At 51.4% G+C, this 21,868-nt stretch overlaps 1 protein-coding gene across 1 annotated transcript in view; it reads right to left on the bottom strand.

Moving 5' to 3' along the window:
- IGDCC3 (immunoglobulin superfamily DCC subclass member 3) overlaps window positions 1-21,868 on the bottom strand; it is a 40,761-nt gene that overhangs the window by 6,223 nt on the left and 12,670 nt on the right. The window contains exons 3-4 of the mRNA XM_054715518.1: window positions 786-930; window positions 314-444 (exon numbers count right to left, since the gene is read on the bottom strand). Of these exons, the coding sequence (XP_054571493.1) occupies window positions 314-444; window positions 786-930 (276 nt within the window). The remainder of the gene's footprint in view (window positions 1-313; window positions 445-785; window positions 931-21,868) is intronic.

Raw genomic sequence — 21,868 nt, 5'->3', positions numbered from 1 at the left:
AGTCAGTCCTGTAGGCAGAGAGGCGATGCCAGGGGCCCCAGGATGCTGCTCACACCCATCTCTCTGCTCCTGGCCCTGCAGGCCTCCAGCAATGGGAGTGCTCCCCGGACAGGCAGAGCTGGGCTTCCCCAGGCAGAGCTGCGCCAGGGAGCGGGCCTTAGATCCCTTCCGAACTCCCACCGCGAGGAGCACGGAACGTGGGCCTTCGAAGGTACCCTAAGTCTCTGGGGGCCAGCTGAAGGGGGACTGACTTGAGAGTGAGGAGAAGCGAGGAGGCTGGTGGAGAGAACCAGACAGGGCAAAGGACCCTCACCCGACACAGTGAGCCTGGCCCCGTGGCTGACACGGACACTGGCAATGTTCGAGGCCACGCAATGGAAGACACCACTGTCCTCAGCCCGGAGTCCCGTAATCTGCAGGACGCCCTTGGGCAGCAATGTGTACCTGTGGGGGAAGGGGACACAGCTGACCACCAGCACAGCCACTGGCACCGCCGGCCACAGGGACCCTGAGCCTCACGGACACAGCCCAGCGCCCCGGTACTGCCCCAAGGTCACCGTCACCATCACAGACACACACACAGGCCGATGCACCTGCAATTCCAGCCTTGACAGCCATCGCACACAGTCCTTCTCATGGATACATCCGCGAGCATGCAGTCTGGGCCCGCAAGCCACGGGGATACTCAGTCTCAACACAGTTGCTGAAACCCACGCCTGGAGCAGGTGGGCAGGCCCGGGCCCACCTGTCTGCCCTCCCTCCAGCATTCCCCACACGTGGCTCACCTCTCGTTGTCCGTATCAATGGGGACTCTGTTCTTCTCCCACGTGATCAGGGGTTTGGGAAGCCCGTGGATTTGGCACTGGAAGCGGGCCACGCCGCCCTCCTCGCCTGCGACGGCCTGGGGGTGCACGTGGAAGTCCGACATGGCTGGTGAGAGAAAGGGAGCCGTGTGTGGGAGAGGCACATTGCTGAGGAGCAGAGGGAAGGTGGGGAGCGGCCACAGGCTGGTGTCCTGGAACTCTGGAGCTCACCCCACCCAGGGGCAGGGGTGTTCCTGAAAGTGGCAGGCATGGCATCAGCAGCTTGGGGTCACATCAGCACTTACCCTGCTCCCACTGTGGGAAACACCTTCCCTAAGGGGTCGCACAGGCCGGGCTGCGCACTTAGAGAAAGGCCTGGACAAATTCTTGGATGACAAACCTCTAACCAGGAAATCTTGGGCTGCGGGCCCTCAGAGCCCTGCTCCTGTCCTGCTGCCTACATTTCCCTTGCTTTCTCATTTAGTTTTATAACCCCTCCCCCCCCCAACCCCCTACCCCTCGCCTGCTTAGCAAGGTCTAAATGTGCTGCATGTTTTACAGAATTGGAAACTGAGGCCCAGAGAGGGGGAGCAGGCAGTTCAGTGCTGCCCAGCAAGGCCACCTGTCATTAAACCCTGGTCACAGACACCAGCGGTATTCTTTGCCCTTCCTTATCACCCTCATCCCTGTTCTTCTGTAGCTTCAGGATGTACCCCAAGGGGGTGGTATATCCATCCAAGGTGACAAGCCTCTCAGAAGACTGTCAGGCCCACCAATCTACATTTCAATGCGTCATAAATATTCAGGGGCCTCTTCCCCACCTTTTGAGAATCTGAACTAACGGCTTGAACCCTGGTCTGCAGTGGCTGGCACAGCGGGGGCTGTGGCATACCCCCACCCCGTTTTCAGCTGGTTAAGTGTTCCCACCCACCCTCATTCCCATCCATCCCCAAACTTCGCCCTATAAAGCCCAGAAGAGGGGCCCCTCCCTCTCGGGTTCCCAGCTTCAGCACCAGGGCTGTGATTTCATTAAAATCCACTTTGCTTCAAGTGCGGGAAGGCAGCTCACCATCTGTCCAGGCAGGCAGCACCTCCCCTCGGGCACTCCATCAACTGGGACAGTCGTCCCCTCCCAGAAGGGCCCCTCCCCCCACAGCAGCAGGGGTGCCGGAGCTGGTCCTGGCTCCCTGGTGTGGGTGGGCACACCCTGCCTCAGGCCCCCTCAGCCACAGGCCTGTTCTGGACTCCGAGGCAGCCCAGAAAGGCGTAGCCTTTGTGCCCTTCTTCCCAGAGCCTCTGGGGGCTGATTCTTTTGTGGCGTGTTCTCCATCTCATTTGCATGTGGTTCATTAAATATAAACATGCATACAAATCCCCTGCCCTGCCTCCTCCTTTTGCAGGGCCTCCAGAGAACACGGCTGGCTGATGGGTGTGAGTGCCTCCTCCCCACACATGTGCAGATCTATGTCTGCCAGGAGGATGTGGCTACCACGCCGTGCACGTGGTCCGAGTGTCCACAGCTGGATATGAATGGCGGCTGCAGCCCTTGGCTCCGTGGCCAGTGTGTGATTCTGGCAATCAATCACACGTGTCCCCTGGAAGGTAAAGCCCATACAAACAGCACCTTGGGGCCCTCAGAGCAGGCGGTGGGGGCAAGTGCCCCAGCTGGTGTCCCCATCAGGCTTTCGAGAGAATTCCCTAGGGAGCCCCCAGAGGTCAGCCTGCCCTGCCTCAGGCCAAAGGCTGTGCTTGGCCAAGGGCCTGCAGGTCAGCCCAGGGGCTGGGGGTTGGGGGGTGGGGGAGGGAAAGGCACTGCCGGGGCCCCTCTGCTGCCTCCAGGCTTCTCTGCCTCTCAACCTCCACCCAGGAGGGCATGGCTAGAAACGGGCCTGGGGAGTGGAGAGGGCACCCAGGCTCCTGGGTCTGGGGTCTCTGCCCCCTGGGCCCTGCTCATTCAGGAGCTGGGGAGCTGCCTGCCCCCTCCTCACTCCAGCTGGAGAGGAGCTCACAGACCCCCAGGGTCCAGGGGCGGAGACTAATGGCTCTGCTGACTACAGATGCCTCCTCATTAAGGAACTGAATCCTTTTGTGTTTCTAGCCCCGATCCTGGGCTCCCTGGAGGTGCCTAGAGCTAGGAACTGGCCTGAGGGGCGATACCAGGGATGCGGCTGCTTCTCTATCAGGGCGCTGGGGATGGAGAAAGTCTAGCCTCTACCTTCTGGCCCCCCCTTCTCCCCCAAACGGAACAAGGACAGTAGATGGGGTGACTGTGATGCTGGGGCGGAATGCCGGAGCAGGACACGGGGCAGTTGGTTGGTACGGAGCCTGTGCTCCTCCTCACACAGGCACAGCAGGACTCCCGAGGGTCCCCGTGGGTGCAGCCGCGCCCCCTCCCCACTCAGAGTCCCACCTTCCCCTCCCATCAGACGGCAGCACCTTGCTGTGCCTCTCTGTCCACTTTACTCAATTGCAGTTCTGCCAAACATTTCATTTGAAGGGTAGCGTTCCTTGAAAAATGCTTTGGCTCAGTGGATAGAGCATCGGCCTGTGGACAGAAGGGTCCTGGGTTCAATTCCGGGCAGAGGGCGTGTACCTGGGTTGCAGGGTCAACCTGACCCTGGTTGGGGCATGTGTGGGAGACAACCAATTGATGTCTCTCTCTCTCACATCGATGTTTCTCTCTGTCTCTCCTCTCCCTTCTACTCTCTCTAAGGAATCCATGGGAAAATATCTTCAGGTGAGGATTAACAACAGTCAAGTCAACCCCTTCATTTTACGAAGGGGAAACTGAGGCCCAGACCCAGTTGGTGGCTCTACCAAACCAGAATCAGAAGTGCCAGGCCCTGGGCCTTTAGTTCGCCAGCTAGTTTTTTACTCTCCAAGAGCAGGTAACTCCAGAGTGGACTGCAGGTTGGACCAGCCTCTTCTCACTGGTTGGGAGTTGGCACCGTGTTGCAAGGTGCAGGGAGGATTAAGAGCCCCAGAGATGGTCCCTCAGTCCCATCCCTTGGAGCCCAGCTGGCTACACAGATGTAGTCCAGGGGAGGTGGATGCACTAGAAGGCGTGGGCCTCTCTATCCCCTTCCTCATCCCCTGCCCAATCCTTTGATCAGCCCTGCATGTCCCTTGCATGTCCCTTGCATGTCCAGGGGATCACAGTAAGCGCATGGGCAGGCCATCTCGGAGTGCCAGTCCTCTCCTCTGCAAATGAAGAGGTGAACAGGTACTCTGTAGGGCCCTGCCAGCTCTGACTCCTGCCGCCTTCATAAACCGGCCTCAGTAGCCCTGGTCGGTGTAGCTCAATTGGTTGGGCATCATCCTGTGCACTGAAAGGTTGCCGGTTCAATTCCCCATCAGGGCACATGTCAGGGTTTCGGACTAGATCCCTGGTAGGGGGCATGTAGGAGGCATCTGATCGATATTGCACTCTCACGTTAATGTGTCTCGTTCTCTCTCCCTCTTCCTTCCTGTCTCTCTAAACAGCAATATAAAAAATACCTTAACATAAATAAATAAATAAACAAACAGTGCTTGGTCCATACTCCTGGAGTCTTCTACTCACTCCTAATTCAGAGGTAGCAGCATTTTCATCTTTAGGAAGTAAGGGGAGAAAGTTTCTTGGGGCCATTTAGGCCTTCTCCAGTCTCTCGGAGTGGGATATGTTTGGTCTACAAATCCCACCCCACCCCCACCCCCGGCTTGTAGCAGCAGGATGGGGGAGGAAGGGGGGGGAGCTGTGCCTTGTGTCTCTCAGGGGAGAGAAGAGAGAGGGTCCTTGGGCAAGCATGAGTATGTGAGGCTAAGGGTCAGGCCTCTGAGCACCCTGAGCGCTGAACAAGTCTCCCTGGAGGCCGCTGTGCGGTGGGTAATGGTACACACAGGTTACAGACACTATTTGGCCGGCGTTGGTGGTATTGTGTTTGTGGCTGGTGGACATGAAGGTGGTGCTGTGGCTGTGGCTGTTGATGTGTTCTACTCCTGCTGACATCTCAGTCAGGGAGGCACAGTCTTCGGTCCCTCACTCACGCTGGGTGATGAGAGGAAGCAGTGCGCAGTGGCTGGGAGGCCCTTCCAGGGTGAGGGCCAGAGAGAGCGATGGGGTAAACAAAGGCCTGCCCGGCGGGCAGTTGTGGAGAAAGGAAGAAGAAACACCTTTGCCCCCATGCAACCTGGGAAGGAATCTCCTAGCCCCTCTCTACCCTGACCTTGGGTACAGCCAGGCCACTGGGAAAGCAAGGGCAGAGAGCGAGCCCAGCAATCCACCGAGCTGGAAGAGAGCAGAAACAGGCAGGAAACGACTCCTGGACACCTCTATAAATCACCCCAAGGGGAGGGGTCTCCTGAGAGCCAGGTCTAGAGCAGCTCAGGGAGGGGAGGGGAGGCTTTCCTCCTGGTCCAGGACCTCTGGAGAGGTCAGGCCTGGATCTGATTAGACAGGCTCCAGGGGGGTGCTAGGGGGCAGCGAAGGGTCGAGGCAGAGTGCTGGGAAGGAAGCCGGCAGCTCCCCCCAGTCCGACTTCCCACCCTTTGGCTACAGCCAGGCTCTTATCCGGTGTGTGATGACAAAAAGATCAATGGGCATGCTGGGATGGAGAGTTCAAAACAGCTTTTACAAAAACCGATGCCACTGGGGGTCTGAGGCACAGACTGCCTCCACTCATACGGCCATTCAAGAGGAGCAACCCGAACTACAGACTCTTCCAAAGGCCACTGAGGCCAGTCCCCTCCTTGTATGTATCCCTGCCAAGAACCAGGGATACGTAGCCTCCTGGATGCCCAGCCCCTTCTCAGGCAGCTTGGGTGACTGCAACATTTCTCCTTATACTAGGAACATGCCCGAATCCCAGATGTTTCTTCCCACTGCCCCCAACTTTCCCCTCTAGAATCACTTTTCTAATACAGTGGCCAGCTATTAAGCACTTGAAATGTGGCCAGCCCAAACTGAGATGGCTGTAAGTGTAAAATACACACTGGATTTCAAAGACTTAGTATAAAATAAAACGACTCTAAGCATTAGGGAAAAGCAAATCAAAACCACAATGAGATGCCACCTCACTCTCATTAGGATGGCTACTAACAAAACCAACCCCCCCAAACAAACAAACAAACAAAAAAACACACAAAACAAAACACAACAACAACAGAAGATAAGTGTTGGCAAGCATGCAGAAAAACTGGAACCCTTGTGTACTGTTGGTGGAAATGTAAAATGGTATAGCCACTATGGAAAACAGTATGGTGGTTCCTAAAAAAAAAATAATTTCCATAGAATTACCACATGACCCTGCAATTCCACTTCTGCTATGAACATGGGTGTAAAAATATCTGTAAGACCCTGGTCTCAGAGATATTTTTACACCCATGTTCATAGCAGAATTATTCATGATAGCTAATGCATGGAAGCAACCCAAGTGGTCATCAATGAATGAATGGATGGATAAACAAAATGTGGTATATGCATACAATGGAATATTGTTCAGCCTTAAGAAGGAAGGAAATTCTGACATATGCTTAAAACATGAATGATCTTTGAAGACATTTTGCTAAGTGAAATAAGCCAGTCCCCAAAAGACAAATACTGAATGATTCCACTTATATGAGGTACCCAGAGTAGTCAAATTCATAGAGACAGAAAGTAGAATGATGGTTGCCAGGGCTGGGAAGAGGGAAAAAGGGAGTTATTGTTTAATTGTTCTAGCGTGGATGGCGGTGATGGTTCTCACAATAATATAAATGTATTTAATGCCACTGAACTGTATACTTAAAACTGGTTAAGATATTAAATTTGACATTTTGTGTATTTTATCAGAATAAAAAATTGGGAAAAATAAAAATTTTAATTGATAATAATCAACAACTTAAAATATTGATTAGAAGTTGAAATAAAATTTTATTTTTAAAAATATGTTTTTATTGATTTCTTTTAGAGAGAGAAGGGAGAGGGACAGAGAGATAGAAACATCGATGAGAGAGAAACATCAAAGATTGGCTGTCTCCTGCATGCCCCCTACTGTGGATCAAGCCCGTAACCCGGGCATGTGCTCTGATCGGGAATCGAACTAGTGACTTTTTGGTTCATGGGTTGACACTCAACCATTGAGCCACACTGGCCAGGCAAAAGTTGAGATAATATTTAAAACTTTAAAGACGGCCCAAAAGCGGCCATGGTCAGTGTGGCTCAGCTGATTGAGCATCTCCCCAGGCACCCAGAAGTTCAGGTTTGATTCCTGGTCAAGGCACACACACAATAAAAAGAGAGAAAAAGACAGTCCAAAAGTATAAAAATATTATTAATAGTTAAAAATAATGATTATATATGGAATGATAATATTTTGGATATATTAAGTAAAATAAAATTTACTATTAAATTAACTTGCCCTAGCCGGTTTGCTCAGGGATTAGAGCATCGGCCTACGGACTGAAGGGTCGTGGGTTCCATTCTGGTCAAGGGCACGTACCTCGGGGCATGTGCGGGAGGCAACCAATCGATGTGTCTCTCTCACATGTCTCTCTTTCTCTCCCCCTCCACCCCTTCCACTCTCTCTAAAAATCAATGGAAAAAATATCCTTGGGTGAGGATAAACAACAACAACAAAATTTAACTTCATCATGTTTTGTTTTGTTTTTAATACATTTTTATTGATTTCAGAGAGGAAGGGAGAGGGAGAGAGAGATAGAAACATCAATGATGAGAGAGAATCATTGATCGGCTGCCTCCTGTACGCCCCCTTCTGGGGATCAAGCTCGCAACCCGGGCATGTGCCCTTGACTGGAATCGAACCAGGGACCCTTCAATCTGCAGGCTGGTGCTCTATCCACTGAGCCAAACTGCCAGGGCCATCGTGTGTTTATTAAAACCTTTGTAAATGTGACTACTAGAAAAGTTTAACTTAGCTATGGTGGCTCATATTATATTTCCACTAAACAGGACTGTTCTAGAAGACACAACAGTTTTGTTGTCTGAGAAACAGCTTCTGAGGTAAAACACCCTTAAACCCTTCAGCCACTTGTGTTGTGAAATGATGTTCGGGTGCCTTCAGCCGCGGGAAGCACTAGCCACTAGCCAAGCTCTGCGTGGGCAAGGCCCCCTTTCAATAACGTGGCATCGGCAGGTGGCCAGAGCCCTTGGGGATGTGCTCACACGACCTGGTATCACCAAAGGACTTTGAGCAGATTTCAGCCATCAGCAGTGGAGAGCATCCCTGTGCTGACCGAATACGGTAGCCACGAGCCACATGTGACCATTTAAGTTAAAATTTAAAAAATAAAATAAAATTCGGTTTCTCTGACTCACTACCACCTTTCAAGCAATAGCCGTAAGTGGCTACTAGCTACCTTATGGGACAGCACCGAGAGCATCTTTCCATCATCACAGAACCGTTGATTGGACAGCGCCAGTCCAGCCCCCAGCCCAGGCCTCAGACCCCCGGCTGCCTTCTCTCTTGCTGTCCTACCAGAGAGCCCCCCTTTCCTTTCCTCTCCATCATCATCCTAGCCTGGCCCTGCCCTGCAGCTCCCTCCACACAGACTCAGAGACCCTGACAAGGCCCACATCCGATCAGCATCCGAGGGCTGTCACACCGAGTGGCACGAGCATTTACAGGGCAAGATTTTGGCTCCTAGCGGGGAAATACTCCCTAAGAGCTTTTTGAAGTGGTGTTACAGAGGTTAATGGTACAGGCTCTGGAATTATACAGTACTGGGTTCAAAACCCAACAGTGCCACGATCAGCTGTGTGATCTTGGGCAAGTTAACCTCTCAGAACCTCTATTTTCTCACTTGTAAGTAGGGATGATAACAGCTCGTGTTGCCAGGGCTGCAGCACTGGGGAGAGTCAATGAGATATATTTGTAAAGTGCTTAGCATAGTCCTTGGAAAATAGTAAATACTTGCTAGCTATTATTGAGGGAAAATAGTAGGATCTTGAGTTAAATGGGAACCAAGGGGTTATGAGAGGGTACGACTGGGGGTTGGGGGTAAGGGCATAGCAGCCATCTTCCCTCGTAAAGGCTAAGTAAGGCTCACAGAGTTAGGGCGGGCACTCCAGCCCCCTGGAGTTGTGAGTAAAGTCAGAATTTGCAAGATTTGAATGGTGAAGGGGTCAGTGGGAGGCAGCGGGGGGGCAGCTGGGTATAAAGCAGAGCTTGGCTTCTTCTATCTCACTTCTGCCTGGGGGCTTCATAGAGGCCCCAATAGACCGAGCTGTCAGTTGGAAGAGGCCATTGGGTAATTGAGGCCTTGATTTCTCTAGTAAAATGTTTATGAAGCCCATAAACTCATGCCTTTATTGGCCAGGCTCATTCCGGGGGATGGATGTGGCTCTCCGAGGTGTAGTTAAAGCACCTGCTGAACTCGGGCACCCGATGACTCCTCTGGCCTCCACCCAGACCACCAGGCAGAGCCACTGGCAGGGTGAAGCTGGGCAGAGTGGCCCTTAGAGGGCAGGGAGGCCAGCCAAGGCCCACCTCACATGCTCTTTAAACTCCTCAAAGCATTTATAAATGCCCTGTTTCTAAATGTGAATGGGCAGGAGGGAGACGAGGGCCGAGAAACCTGAGTCCTGGGGAGGCTGGCAACTTGCCCACAGTCCCTTGTGGGGTATTGGTCTTGTTCTTAGGGTTCTCTAGCCCAGGATCACTCTCCTCAACACTCTGTCCCTGTCTCCCCATCACCTGGGTCCTCACCTTGCCCTGACTTTGGTTCTGTAAGGGAAGAACGCCCACCCTAATTGGCTGTAGTCACGTGGGAGAGGGAAACTATGAACTTAGAAGACCTGTATTTCTCCCCTGGGCTTCCAAAGGGGAGTCTGAGAGTTGAATTAAGGTTCTGAATCCAGAGTATGTTTTGAGGAGGAAGGGGTGTGTGTGGGGAAGGGGTGTTGTGTGTATGTGGGGGAACGGGGTCTGGCACTTACAAACAGCCCCAGAGGACTCGGATGGCTCAGAGGCCCTGCTCAGCTTCAGCATGGGGTGATTGATGCATCTGGGCCTTTGCCTGGTGACCTTGCTCTGAGAAGCCCCTGGATCCCTTTGTCTGTATCCTCAGCCTCCTCAAGCCCCTCACCCCCTGCCTTGGGCCCCTGAACCCCAGCCCCTCCCTGCCAACTTCCCACTCTACCACCAGCTCACCAGTCCCCCCGGCCCCAATTCTAACACAAAAGGCAACTTTGTCTTTCAAGTCAGCAGCCATAAATCCACGTCTCTCCCCTCCCTCCCAGCAGCCACCTCTGACAAACGGGGGCCTGGACGGGGGAGAGGTGGGAGGCCGTGGGGAGCTGGCCTCAGCTTGGGAAAGGCCCTGTATCCAGCTGTTGGCCCACTGTAGAACTGGTGAGCACCGGACCTTTATGGCCTGATCTTTGATTCCAATGGACTGTAAGGCCCAATGCACGGCTGCAGGGGCGGCAATTTGGGGCTCTCCGCAGCCCCTGGGTCTGGCTTTTACGGCCCAAGGAAAATAAAACCTCTCAAAGCCCTACTTTTAATTAGCCCACAATCCGGAGGCTCCCGTTCTTCCTCCAGATCAAGCCATGAGCTCCTCCCTCTGCACCCTCCAGCCTTCAGTGGAGTGTGGGAAGTGTGCCTGGGGGAGTAGGTGCTGTGGGACATAGGCTTGGGAACCTCTCTTGAGCGACAGACTGGATGTGCCAGTGGGTGGGTGTGCCCCACTGCTTTCCGTGGTGGCCTCTGACACGCTCCGGGAGGGGGAAAGGGAGAGAAGCACACCGACCCCATGTGACTGCCCTACCTACCCCACTGGTAGGTTTGCAAAAGCAGTCCCAGTTTCAAATATTTGTTTTTATCCCATGTACTAGACAATGAGTCAGAGGATGAGTCCTGGTTTTTGGTTTGGGAAATATAGTCATCTGTCCTATTGACACAGCACACTCACTGGGCCGACTCCAAGCATTCATTCGACAGATACTTACTGACTGCCGATGTGTGGGAAAGGATGTCCTGGCGCCCCAGGAGCAAAGTCCCGCCATCCCACAAGCCTTGTCCTTAGATGTTCCCACCCAAGCTCCTAAGAAATGTCAGAAGGGTGAAAGCAGCAAGGTCAGCGTCTTAGAGCCCGTCACAGTAATATGGCCCCAAAAACCAGAGACCTGCAGAAACCACTGATGGTTAAAGATGAGATATTATTAAGTATAATTCTGAGAAATAGGGATTACTAGCCCTTCGGAGGCTCAGAGAGGTCAAGTAACTTGCCCAAGGACAAACAGCTGGCTAATGGTGTTAAGGAGTTAGAATGCTCTAACACCAAATCCAGCATTTTCCCCCCTGCACCACAGCTGCCCTGGGGACTGGGAGAGACACATTCAAATACTGTTCAAACATCCCAGATGATACCAAAGGACATTCACATTGAAAAAACACAGAGGCACACAACATCCCAGACCCTTATAAGCACCATGCCTACTCACATTCGGGCACCCATAACACAGCAGGTTTCACGTTAATTGAACTCCCCCAGAGTTTGAGGTAGGTTTCATAGAGTGTAACTAATGCAGATAAGCACCATGATAAGGTGGTGTTATCAACTCACTAACTGAGCCACACATGTTTCCTAAGTTCTATTAACACAGGTGAATAAACATCCAAGACAATTATACCAGGGTAGCTCATCCCTGAGCACTTCCAACTTGGCAATCCAGGAAGTCCGAGCTGCAGGACTACTCCTGTCACCGGCTGGGGCCTTGTAAAATAGAGGAGCAACTTATTTTCCTGGTTTTGGCGGGAGAGTAAAGAATTGTGAAATGCCAGTGGCTTCTGTGGGGTGAGATGGGGGAGGAGGCAGTGGAAATGTTAAAGGGAAGGGTAACCAGGGAGACTAATTTAGTCCTTTTAATAAGTGGATGTGATTTATTTTTACTTTTAAATTGAGGTATAACTGGCATACAGTATGTTAGTGTCAGGTGTACAACATAATGATTCAATATCTGTATATATTGTGAAATAATCACCTAATGTCTAAACATCCGTCGCCATATACATAGTTACTGAATTGTTTTTTTCTTATAATGAGAATTTTAAAGATCTATTCTCTAAGCAACTTTCAAAAGTGCATTACAGGTTGCAGGCTCAATCCCCAGTAGGGGGCGTGCAGGAGGCAGCTGATTCTCTCATCATTGATGTTTCTAGCTCTCTCCTTTCCTCTCTGAAATCAATAAAAATACATGTTGTTGTTTTTTTAAGTGCATTACAGCTCTCGCTGGGTGGCTGAGTTGATTGCATTGTTATCAGGACACATACCTAGGTTTCGGGTTTGATCCCCAATCAGGGTATGTACGGAGGCAACCAATTGATGTTTCTTACATCAATGTCTTATTTTCTCTTTCTCCCTTCCTCTTTCTCTCTCTCTCAAAAAAAAAAAATTAATTAATTAATAAAAACATATCCTCAGGTGAGGATTTTTTAAAAATGCATTACAGTTTTTTTTCCCAAAAATTTTATACATATTTTTATTGATTTCAGAGAGGAAGGGAGAGGGAGAGGGAGATAGAAACATAAATGATGAGAGAGAATCACTGATCAGCTGCCCTCTGCACGCCCTACACTGGGGATTAAGCCCACAATCCAGGCATGTGCCCCTGACCAGAATTGAACCTGGGACCCTTCAGTCCACAGGCCGATGCTTTATCCACTGAGCCAAACCGGCTAGGGTGCATTACAGTATTATTAACTATAGTTGCCTTACTGTACATTACATCCCCAGGACTCTATGAGCTTTTTGTTTTTAGATTCCACATATAAGTGAACAGAATTTGTCTTTCTTATTTAACTAGCATAATTCTCTCAAGGTCATTCATGTTGTTGCAAATCTGGATGTGTGATTTTGATAAAGCCAAAGCCCCTCTCTAGGCCTCTGTTTCCTCCTCTGTAAAATGGGGGTGTTTAGTTGGACAAGTTATAAAGTCTCATCCAGTTGCATCCTTTGAGACACATCTGCTTCCAAGCTCCAGCCAAGGGTACGGGGCTGGGAGTTCACTTAGGAATCACTCTCTGCCTTAGACTTGAAAATGTCCAGGCCCAGCAAAGCCCCTCTCCACAGCCTGCATGTCTCCGCCCATGTCAGGGTCACCAATCTTCCTTATGTAAACCTGCCCAGGCCCACAACATCCTTAACTTCCGTCATTCTGGTTGGGACACCGGATCTCCCTCACCTCCCGGAAGGGCGTCTGGTTAGGGGGCCCAGGCTGGAGCTATTAAGTAAATTGCTTTCACATGACCATGAGGTCTATTCAACAAAAACAGATACTTCCCCCAAATTTCCAGAGCCATATATTAGGATTTGTAGGGACTAATATAGTAGGAGTCAGTTAGTGGAGACACAACCTGGGATCATGCCTGGCTGTCACAGACTCTTATATGACTTTTCATTTCTAATCTTGGTTTTCTCAGCTGTAAAATGGGAGTGGGGCAGAATAGACAGAATAATCTTTGAATTCTATACCAATATTAAGATTCTGGCCCTGGCCGGATGGCTCAATTGGTTAGAGCATCCTCCCGATAGGCCAAGGTTGCACGTTCGATCCCTGGTCAAGCCATGTACAAGAATCAACCAATGAATGCATAAATAAGTGGAACAACAAATTAATGCTTCCCTCTCTCTAAAATCAATAAATAAATTTTTAAAAAATGATTCTAAGATAACACTGGGTAAAATGGTCCCTCTCCATCCATGAAAGGACCCTTTCTTGTTCTCGAACCTTGATCTGATGCTGTACTTATATCTCATGGCTCTACAGAATCTCTGGTGGCTCAACACAAAACCACAATAGAGTAAGGCCTGAAGGTCTTCTACCCCAACAACACTCCAGAATAAGCCCTCTCTGTTTTGGGGAAGATGGAGGCCTACATTCCATTCGAGGATCATGGTGTCTCAAGGAGTTACTGCCCCATCCTCTCCTTCTCTCCCACAGCAGCTAACTTGGTCACCAAATCCCAGTCTACCCTCCCTTTTCCATCCCATTGCCTTGGCTTAGGCTCATATTACTCTGTTTCTGTAATAGCTTCCGCCTTCCAGCCTTCCCACTTCTAGTCCTCTTTCCAACCTTCTTCCTCCATCCTGAATCCATAATTATCTTCCTGAACATCCAATAGGACCATTAAACATCTCTGGTGGTTCTTCATTCCTTGAATCAAGGTACATTCCTTTGAATGGCATTCAAGGTCTTTGTTATTAAGTTCTGTTTCATCTTTCCAGCCTCAAATGCCAGCTAATTCTGTCTTTTAAAAAATATATATGTTTTGATTGATTTTGAGAGAGAGAGGAAAAGCGAGGGAAAGAGAAACATCGCCAGCACGCAGCCCAACCAGGGATGAACTCAAAACTTGGGCAAGTGCCCTGACCAGGAATGGAACCAGCGACCCTTTGGTGCATGGGAGGACACTCAACCAACTACGCCATAAGGGCCAGGGTCAGCTAATTGTCTTCATGTCATTTGTACTCTGACCATGCAAGACAAGTTTGCCTTCCTTGGACATACCATAGATGTTCATGCTTATATTTCTTCTGCTGTCCCCTCTGCCTGGAGCTCTTTTGCTTCTTTCTCTATGAGCACCTTCATCCTCCACATCCTCCAAAGGCGGCAGAATTCATTCCTGCCTCAAATATGTTGTCTTGTGCATCTTCCCTAGCCCTTATCAGACTGTATTAGAGTCCGTTGTTCACACATCAATCCTCCTACTAGTCTATGAGTCCCTTAGGGGCAGAGGAGTCAAATTTATCTTTCTACCCTCCAGTACCTAGAACAAATAAATAATAAGGTAAATAATAAGTCCTCATAAACCGTTTCCTGAGTGCTGACCTTAATGGGTCACATGGTTGGGGAGTGGGGGGCGGGGGGGAGGGCATTCTCCATCATCTTCGCTTCCACCCTACCCTGCCACAATTCAGTGTCTGCCCTTGGGTAAGCTTCTTCTCTACCCGGGTCTCAGCTTCTTCAGTAATGAGTTGGATTAGGCTCCCCCATCAGCAAACGTGGCTGTGCATCAGAATAACCTCGGGGGCTGGGGAGCCGGGCAGGTTTCTGGTCTGCACTGCCCGAGGGTCAGACCCCTCGATCTGGCGCGGTGCTCAGGAATCTGCATTCCTATTAAAGCTCGGGAAGGTGTTTCATATGGACAGCCAGGATTGGGAACCCCTGGTCTGCCAGGTTCTCCAAGATGCCTCCTCTTCCCTGGGGCTCCAGCCTCAGACGAGGGCGTATTCCTGGCCCAGCCCCTCGAGCCCGGCGGGAGGACCCTGGCCCAGGCCGTCTGACTCCAGTGCCAGGAGGCGTAGAGCGGGCAGCGGGGCGGGTGGAGGAGCCTGTGGGCGCCCAGCCCCCGCGGGGCCCCAGTTCAGGCATTCGGGTGGCGGGCGGGGTCAGGGCCCCGAGCCCCGAGGCCCTGAGAGCGGCTCGCTCGGCGGCAGGAGTAAGTGGGACCATCTGCTGCACTCCTCCGGGGTCAGCGCTTTGTGTCACGCTCCCATCCCCCCGGCTCCTCCCCCTCCTTGCCCTTTGACTCCCGGGACTCAAAGGAAAAAAGCACTTGAGGTCCCGAAGAAAGCTGGAGCGGGACCGGGGGCGGGGCGGCCGCGGGAGCTGGGGCCGAGCAGTCCCGGGGAGCGCGGGGAGCGCGGCCGGGCCGGGCCGGGGAGCACCGGCGGGTCCCCTCCGCAGCGGCCCGGGATCGAGCCGGCGGGGCGGCTCCCGGGGGAGGCGGCGCCGGTTCCCACACCCGCCGGGCCCGCCGGGCCCCTTTGAAGTGGCCGCAGCTGCACACCCCGGCCCGCGGCTAATCCCGCCGAGCGGGGTCCCGCCCCCCCGCATAGCCATGGTGTCCGCGCTGAATGGCGCTGGCTAATTACCTCGCTCGCACCGCCGCGGGTGAATGAGAGAATCCGGCATTGTGCGCGGCGAACGGAGAAAATAAGACAGCCATTGTCCTCACACGCCAAACGAGGGTTTGATGTCGCTGGGGCGAGCGAGGCACCATTTCCCGCCACCCCCTCCCCGCAGCGGGGCTCGGCGGTGGCCCCGGGGAAACTGAGGGCCGGCGGACACACCCGGCCGGGAGCTCCCCTCGCCCCTCCACCACCCGGCTCCTCGCCAGGCTTTCCCCGCCAGCAGGTTCTTAGGGGCACCTAAGACAGACGCAGGCCTGGCCCTGCATTCAGCAGGCTAATTAGATTTCGTCCCGAACACACGGAACAGTCGGTGGAGTTGTGTGCCACCACCGGGAAGGGCTGGAGAAGTTCAGAGAAGGGCTGGGAGAGGTCTGAGTGGGGAAGGCAGGAGAGAGAGACTCCGGGAAAAGCCGGGGAAGGAAGGTGGGGAACCGTGGGGAGCCTGGACTGAGGAAAGGACTGGAGTGTACTCAGGAAGGAAGAGAGCCATGGCTGGAAAGGGGGGACCCAAGTTACAGAGGGGCTGCAAAGCCAAGCTGGAATGTGGATGTGAGGCCCCTGTTTGATCTGAGGAAGGGCCCCATGGGAGTGGTGGGCTGAGAGGTAAGATTGGAGTTCCAACCACATGTCCAAGGAAACGGACTCATCATCAGAAAGGGGACTCGTCTGGGGCATTTCCCTCTTTTTCACGTATAAGGATACGAAGTAACTCAGCCTAGAAACCAGACCTAAAGGAAACCACAATGCCGATGGACAAGCAGATTCTTCGTGCTAGCTCAGGCTGCCTCCTCTTCACCATCACCACCAAGCAAGGCTGGCTTTCCCTTGGGGAGGGGGACGAGAAGGAGATGACATCCTTCAAGATAGGAAGTGTCTTATTTTGCTGTTCCTCAGAGTACTTAGTTCAGAGGAAGGTAGGTACAAGATAGATGCTCCTGGAAATTTGTGGATTTGAGAACGGACCTGCTTTAATATCCCTTCATTCCACACATCCTTTTCCTGGGAGCACATACGTTCTAATCACTGCTGATGGCCCTTAAACTATTTCTGCCTAAAGGAAGAATGTAATATGGGTCAATGTTCTATTGGGCTCATCAAATGATACAAAGGTCTGGTATGTTGCTCAGATCAACAGTAGGCCGTTGGGCTGAAACAGTCACTCATAGTTACACCACACATTTGATGCAAATCACAGAGCTCTTTCTAAGGCTACAATCTTATTTTTTTAAAATATGTTTTTATTGATTTCAGAGAGGAAGGGAGAGAGAAACATCAATGATGAGAGAGAATCATGGATCGGCTGCCTCTTGTACACCCCACACTGGGGATTGAGCCCGCAACCCAGGCATGTACCCTGACTGGGAATCGAACCTGGGACCCTTCCTTCAGTCTGCAGGCTAATGCTCTACCCACTGAGCCAAACCAGCCAGGGCACTACAATCTTTTCTAATGCCCAAGTCACCACAGCTAGATTATAAAACCTTTGTGGGCCACCCGTAGCCAAAGTCATAAACAGGACCATCCATCTACACATCCATTTATCCATTTATTTGAGAATAAAATTAAAGAACGGACAACAATATTGAGACTGAGTAACCAGCAGACAAAATTGTTCCTTGCTCTGACCAACCAACCATATTTAACATTACAAAGCACTAGTTGTAATAGTAATTAATACATGAGAAGAATGATTTTATTTTTATTTTTTAAATACTTTTTATTGATTTCAGAGAGGAAGGGAGAGGAGAGAGAGATAGAAACATCAATGATGAGAACCACTGATCAACGGCCTGCTGCACGCCCCACACTGGGGATTGAGCCCGCAACGCAGGCATGTGCCCTGACCGGGAATCGAACTATGACCTCCTGGTTCATAGGTTGGAGTTCAACCACTGAGCCACGCCGGCTGGGTGAGAAGCATGATTTTAAAGAAGAGAAAAATTTAAGTGTAGCTCATTGTTTTTCTGACCCATTCCTTAATCAACTCTGGCCATAACTTCAGATGTGATCCATAATGTTTTTCTTTATAATTCTCCTAAATCTGCATCTTAGAGTCATACTTTTTCTGCCTAGGGCTCTAGAACCTTAAGCTCACTTGGCATCATAGCACCTGCTGCTGCTGCTGCAGCACTGCTCCGCTTAGGCCAATCAGCTAGTTCTGCTTAGCCAGTTGGTTTGCAGAGCTCCAAAACAAAACCATCAGATAAAGCAGAGCTGCTGTGGATGGGGTAGATATGGAGGCCCGGAGCTCCAACAATCTAGCCTTCCTTCCACCACCCCCGTCTCCAGACCCTAAGCCCCCTCCAAGGCCCAAGGACTATAAAGAATGATGCCTAAAGTCCCCTGTTCTAGAGGAAAAAAAAAAAAAAAAAAGATTTATCCAAAGATCCTACAACTAGATAGCAGGTCTAAGGACATTTTAACACTATAAGGACCACTAGCTTCATTTCACAAGACTAAAATGACGATTCAAACAGGAACTACAAATATAATTGTTACTATATATTACTATAGGTGTGTCTTTATGGTTTGCCTGGATTTCAGCAAGAATGTCTGAATGTCTAATCCCCAGATAAAGTATACTTTAAAAGATGATCCACTATTCGAAAGGCAAGAGTTGTCTCCAGGCCCAAATTAGAGACTCAATACTTTCAACTGAAAAAGTGCTTTCAAAGGAAACCTATTTCCCCTCACATCTCTTCTTTCTCCATACCCCAGACCATAAGTAACTTTAAAAATAATGCTCTGTGGGTGAGTATTCTGATAGGAAGATAATGAATATAATAGTGAGAATCTGTTTTTTTCTCCCCTTATCCATTTCCACAGCAATCGGCATTCACAGAACGCTTCGTTATCACAGTTATGACTTTTCAAGATAACAGGAAGGTAGGCATGTTCATGCAGGCCTAGTCTTTTCGAAGAGGATGCACGAGAAGCTGGAGGGCAGCGGGATGCTTCTCAGCATGGACCCTGGCCTGTTAGATCTTTGGGGGATGGGGCCAGTGGTCTGGCATCCTGGGACATTCTCCAGCTTGCCTGGGAAGGTGTGCCACTCTGGGGTGACTGAGTACTAGTAGCCACCTGTCCTGGGGTAGCAAGACTGAATTCTGAACTCACCAGGCCGAGTCCTTCCCACTCAGCCCTAAGTTGTGGCACCTTCAGCTCAGTCTAATCCCTCCCCTCCCCCAGGTGGCCAGCGGTGGGACCCTGGGAGAAGGCCATTTCAAGGGAACAGAATAGGGAGATAGGGGTGCCTTTTAAGACCAGAAGAGGGTGGGGAAGGAGACTTAGGGCACAGTTAGATGCAGACATGCCCCCTCAGCTCCTGACATAGGGACTCAGAGAATGGTTTAGTCATTTCACAAGACTAAAATGACGATTCAAACAGGAACTACAAATATAATTGTTACTATGTATTACTATAGGTGTGTCTTTGTGGTTTGCCTGGATTTCAGCAAGAATGTCTGAAAATCCTTGGGGAGTAACATCTGACTCAGCTTTATCAGCCCTCCCTCACCCCGCCCCCTACCCTAGGCTGTTTAGCTTCAAAGCGTGATGGACCCAAAGCAGGCAGGAAGTGTTCCTACCCTTCCATTTAACACACCCACAGCTCCTCATCCTCTCACCCTCTCCCAGTGCGGACTTTTGGGCACTGAGGACGTGGAGAATCCAGCCCCTCCCTTCAAGGAGCTTGCAAACCAGTGAGAGGGACAAGCTATATACTCTCTGTCTCAGAACAGACTGAGTCTTCTGACCCCCTGTACCCCCCAAAAGCAAAGCTGGGCACACCACCCAATGCATCTTTCTTGAATCGACATAATAAAAGCCATATCACTGTATTTCAGGAAAGCCTTGATCCTATCAATATCACCGTTAACAGCTTGCTTGTAATTATTTTGATTTTGTCACAGTTTGATGAGAAAATGACTGATTTGAGAAGCAAAATCAGAAATACAGGAGGGCAGAAATATCAAAGAGGCTCAATCTTGAGACTTTCTATGTAATGTTATTGGTAATCTGACATAATAGAAGGAAGAATATTCCAATCCGCAAGTGGGCTAAATTAGACAGGGCTTCTCGAAAGTACTAAAGGTTCGGAATACAATTTAAAGGTACCTCCAAAAGTTGGGGTGAATGAAGGGCATTGTTACAGAGAGAGGGGAGAGGGTGACATTCCATATAAGCCAGGATGTAAGAGGCAAAACAAAACTAAGCCATAAGGGGATGAAGATAGCAGAAAAAGACCCAAGAATTGTTTACCACAAGCCAAATACTGGGTTTCAGTTCTCTGAGGTCCTGGCTCTGAAGTTAGAGCCCACATCTCACTTGGCCAATCAGCATGCTGGGCAGAGCATCTGGACCTTTCTGTCCCAGCAATTCCCAACATGCTGATTGTACACCCGGGACTTGGGCAAGGCCCTCTCTCTGGGCCTCAGCTTCCACAGCAGGGATATGAGAAACATGGGCAGGAGGCTGGGGGAGAGGAGAGAGTAGGCCCACCAAAACCTAAAAAGCTTTACCCCCACCTCAGTCCCGTCTGCCCCTGGGTGAGAGCACTCCCAAGCACTGTTGGAGAGACAAGCTCCCATCCTGTGTTCAAGTCTGCTATTCCATAATGGCTCCGGCACCCTCTCTGCTTCTGGGCCAGCTCTGTTGGAAGGTCTGCCCACAAACTTCTGTCTAGCTGTAGCCCCTTGTCAGAAACCCGTGGCCTACACCCCAAGCCAATACTGAGAAAGGGGGCTGGTATCTCCACTCCCCTGCTTCCTTTCACCCGCCGGGACCAGTTCCAGGTTCCCGGGTTACCAAGTGAAAAAGTCTCTTCCACCCTGGCCAGCGCAGGCCAGGGAAGTAGTGACCTCGAGATACCAAGCCGAGGGCTCCAGGAAGCAAGGGCCCCCCGCACTCACAGGTAAGAGACACTCACACGTCCACACGCGCACTCGTACTTGCCCCACAGACACCGGAGCGCGGTTACTGGACAGCCCCGCGGCTGCGCGGCGCAGGGTTAATTGAATGCACATTGCTTCTGCGGGCGGGAAGCGGCCGCTTTGTGCTGGGGCCGGGGTCGTTTTCAGGGCCCGGTTGCTCCCGGGCCACTCTCTCTCTCTCTGCTGCGCTCGGCCCCCAGGCGGAGAGCGAGTCCCTGCGCGGGGACAGGCTTCGCAGGCGACCCGGCTCCAGGAGCGCACGCAGGACCTGAGAGCACAACGCAAAACTCCGCGGGGACCCGCCGGTCGCTCTGGCCGCGTGCTCAGGCGGAGGAGGGCAGCCACCCAGTGGGGGCAGCGAATGAGGGTGAGAATGACAAGAGCGTTTTCTGCAAAACTTTGATCTTGACATTTTAAAAAGGAGGAGGCCCAGCTCAGCGCGCCAGGAGAGCTCGAGATGAGAGGGATGGAGGGAGATGGAGGAGAGAGCTGGAGCGAGCCTGGAGAGAGGCAGAGAGGGGAGAGGCTGGCAGGAGGAACCGGGCTCAAAAGGAAAACCAGTCAGTGTCTCCGAATTTTAGAAGTGGGAGGGGACTTGAGGAATCTTTTAACCTGGTCCTCTCCACACCACCTCCACCTATGAGGGAACCAGTCACTAAGGGGTGGGTTGAATATTTACACATTAAAAGCATCTTCTTGCTGAAGTGGGAGCCAGGGAGGGCAGAGAGGTAAGCATGATGGTGTCTAAGTCAAGTCCAAGCTCCTCTCATGACCCTCAATCAATAATGGTGAGACTGGAGGAGGTGTCCCCTCCCAGCCTGGCACCTCCAGGACCGGGCCCTCTCCCAGCTTCTCTGCCCTGCTGAAACATAAACTAAGGGTGCCTCCATTGGTGGATGGGTAGCAGGACCCTACTCATCCTCTTCCCTTCAAAAGACAGGCAGGATAGTACTCTCACCCATTTCCCACAAAGACAAACTGAGGCCTAGCCCTTTAAGGGAAGAAGGAAGCTTGAACCCCGAACCAGCCCTCAGTGCAAGTCTACGTGCATCTCAGCCAGCTTCCAGCTCCTTGAGGGTGTCTGTGGTCCCCCATAGTCCCGGCAAGAACACTGGGGTTTCATTATAGGTAGGGTTTGGGGATAAATTCTAGGTTGTCCTTGATTTCTCCCCACAAAAGTGCATAGAGTATTTGCAGGACACAATCCCAGGTGGGAAGGGGCTAGTTTGGGAGGGGGAC

This window comes from Eptesicus fuscus, chromosome 5 (assembly GCF_027574615.1).
Source record: "Eptesicus fuscus isolate TK198812 chromosome 5, DD_ASM_mEF_20220401, whole genome shotgun sequence".
Taxonomy (NCBI): domain Eukaryota; kingdom Metazoa; phylum Chordata; class Mammalia; order Chiroptera; family Vespertilionidae; genus Eptesicus; species Eptesicus fuscus.
This window is presented reverse-complemented; position numbering and strand designations above follow the sequence as displayed.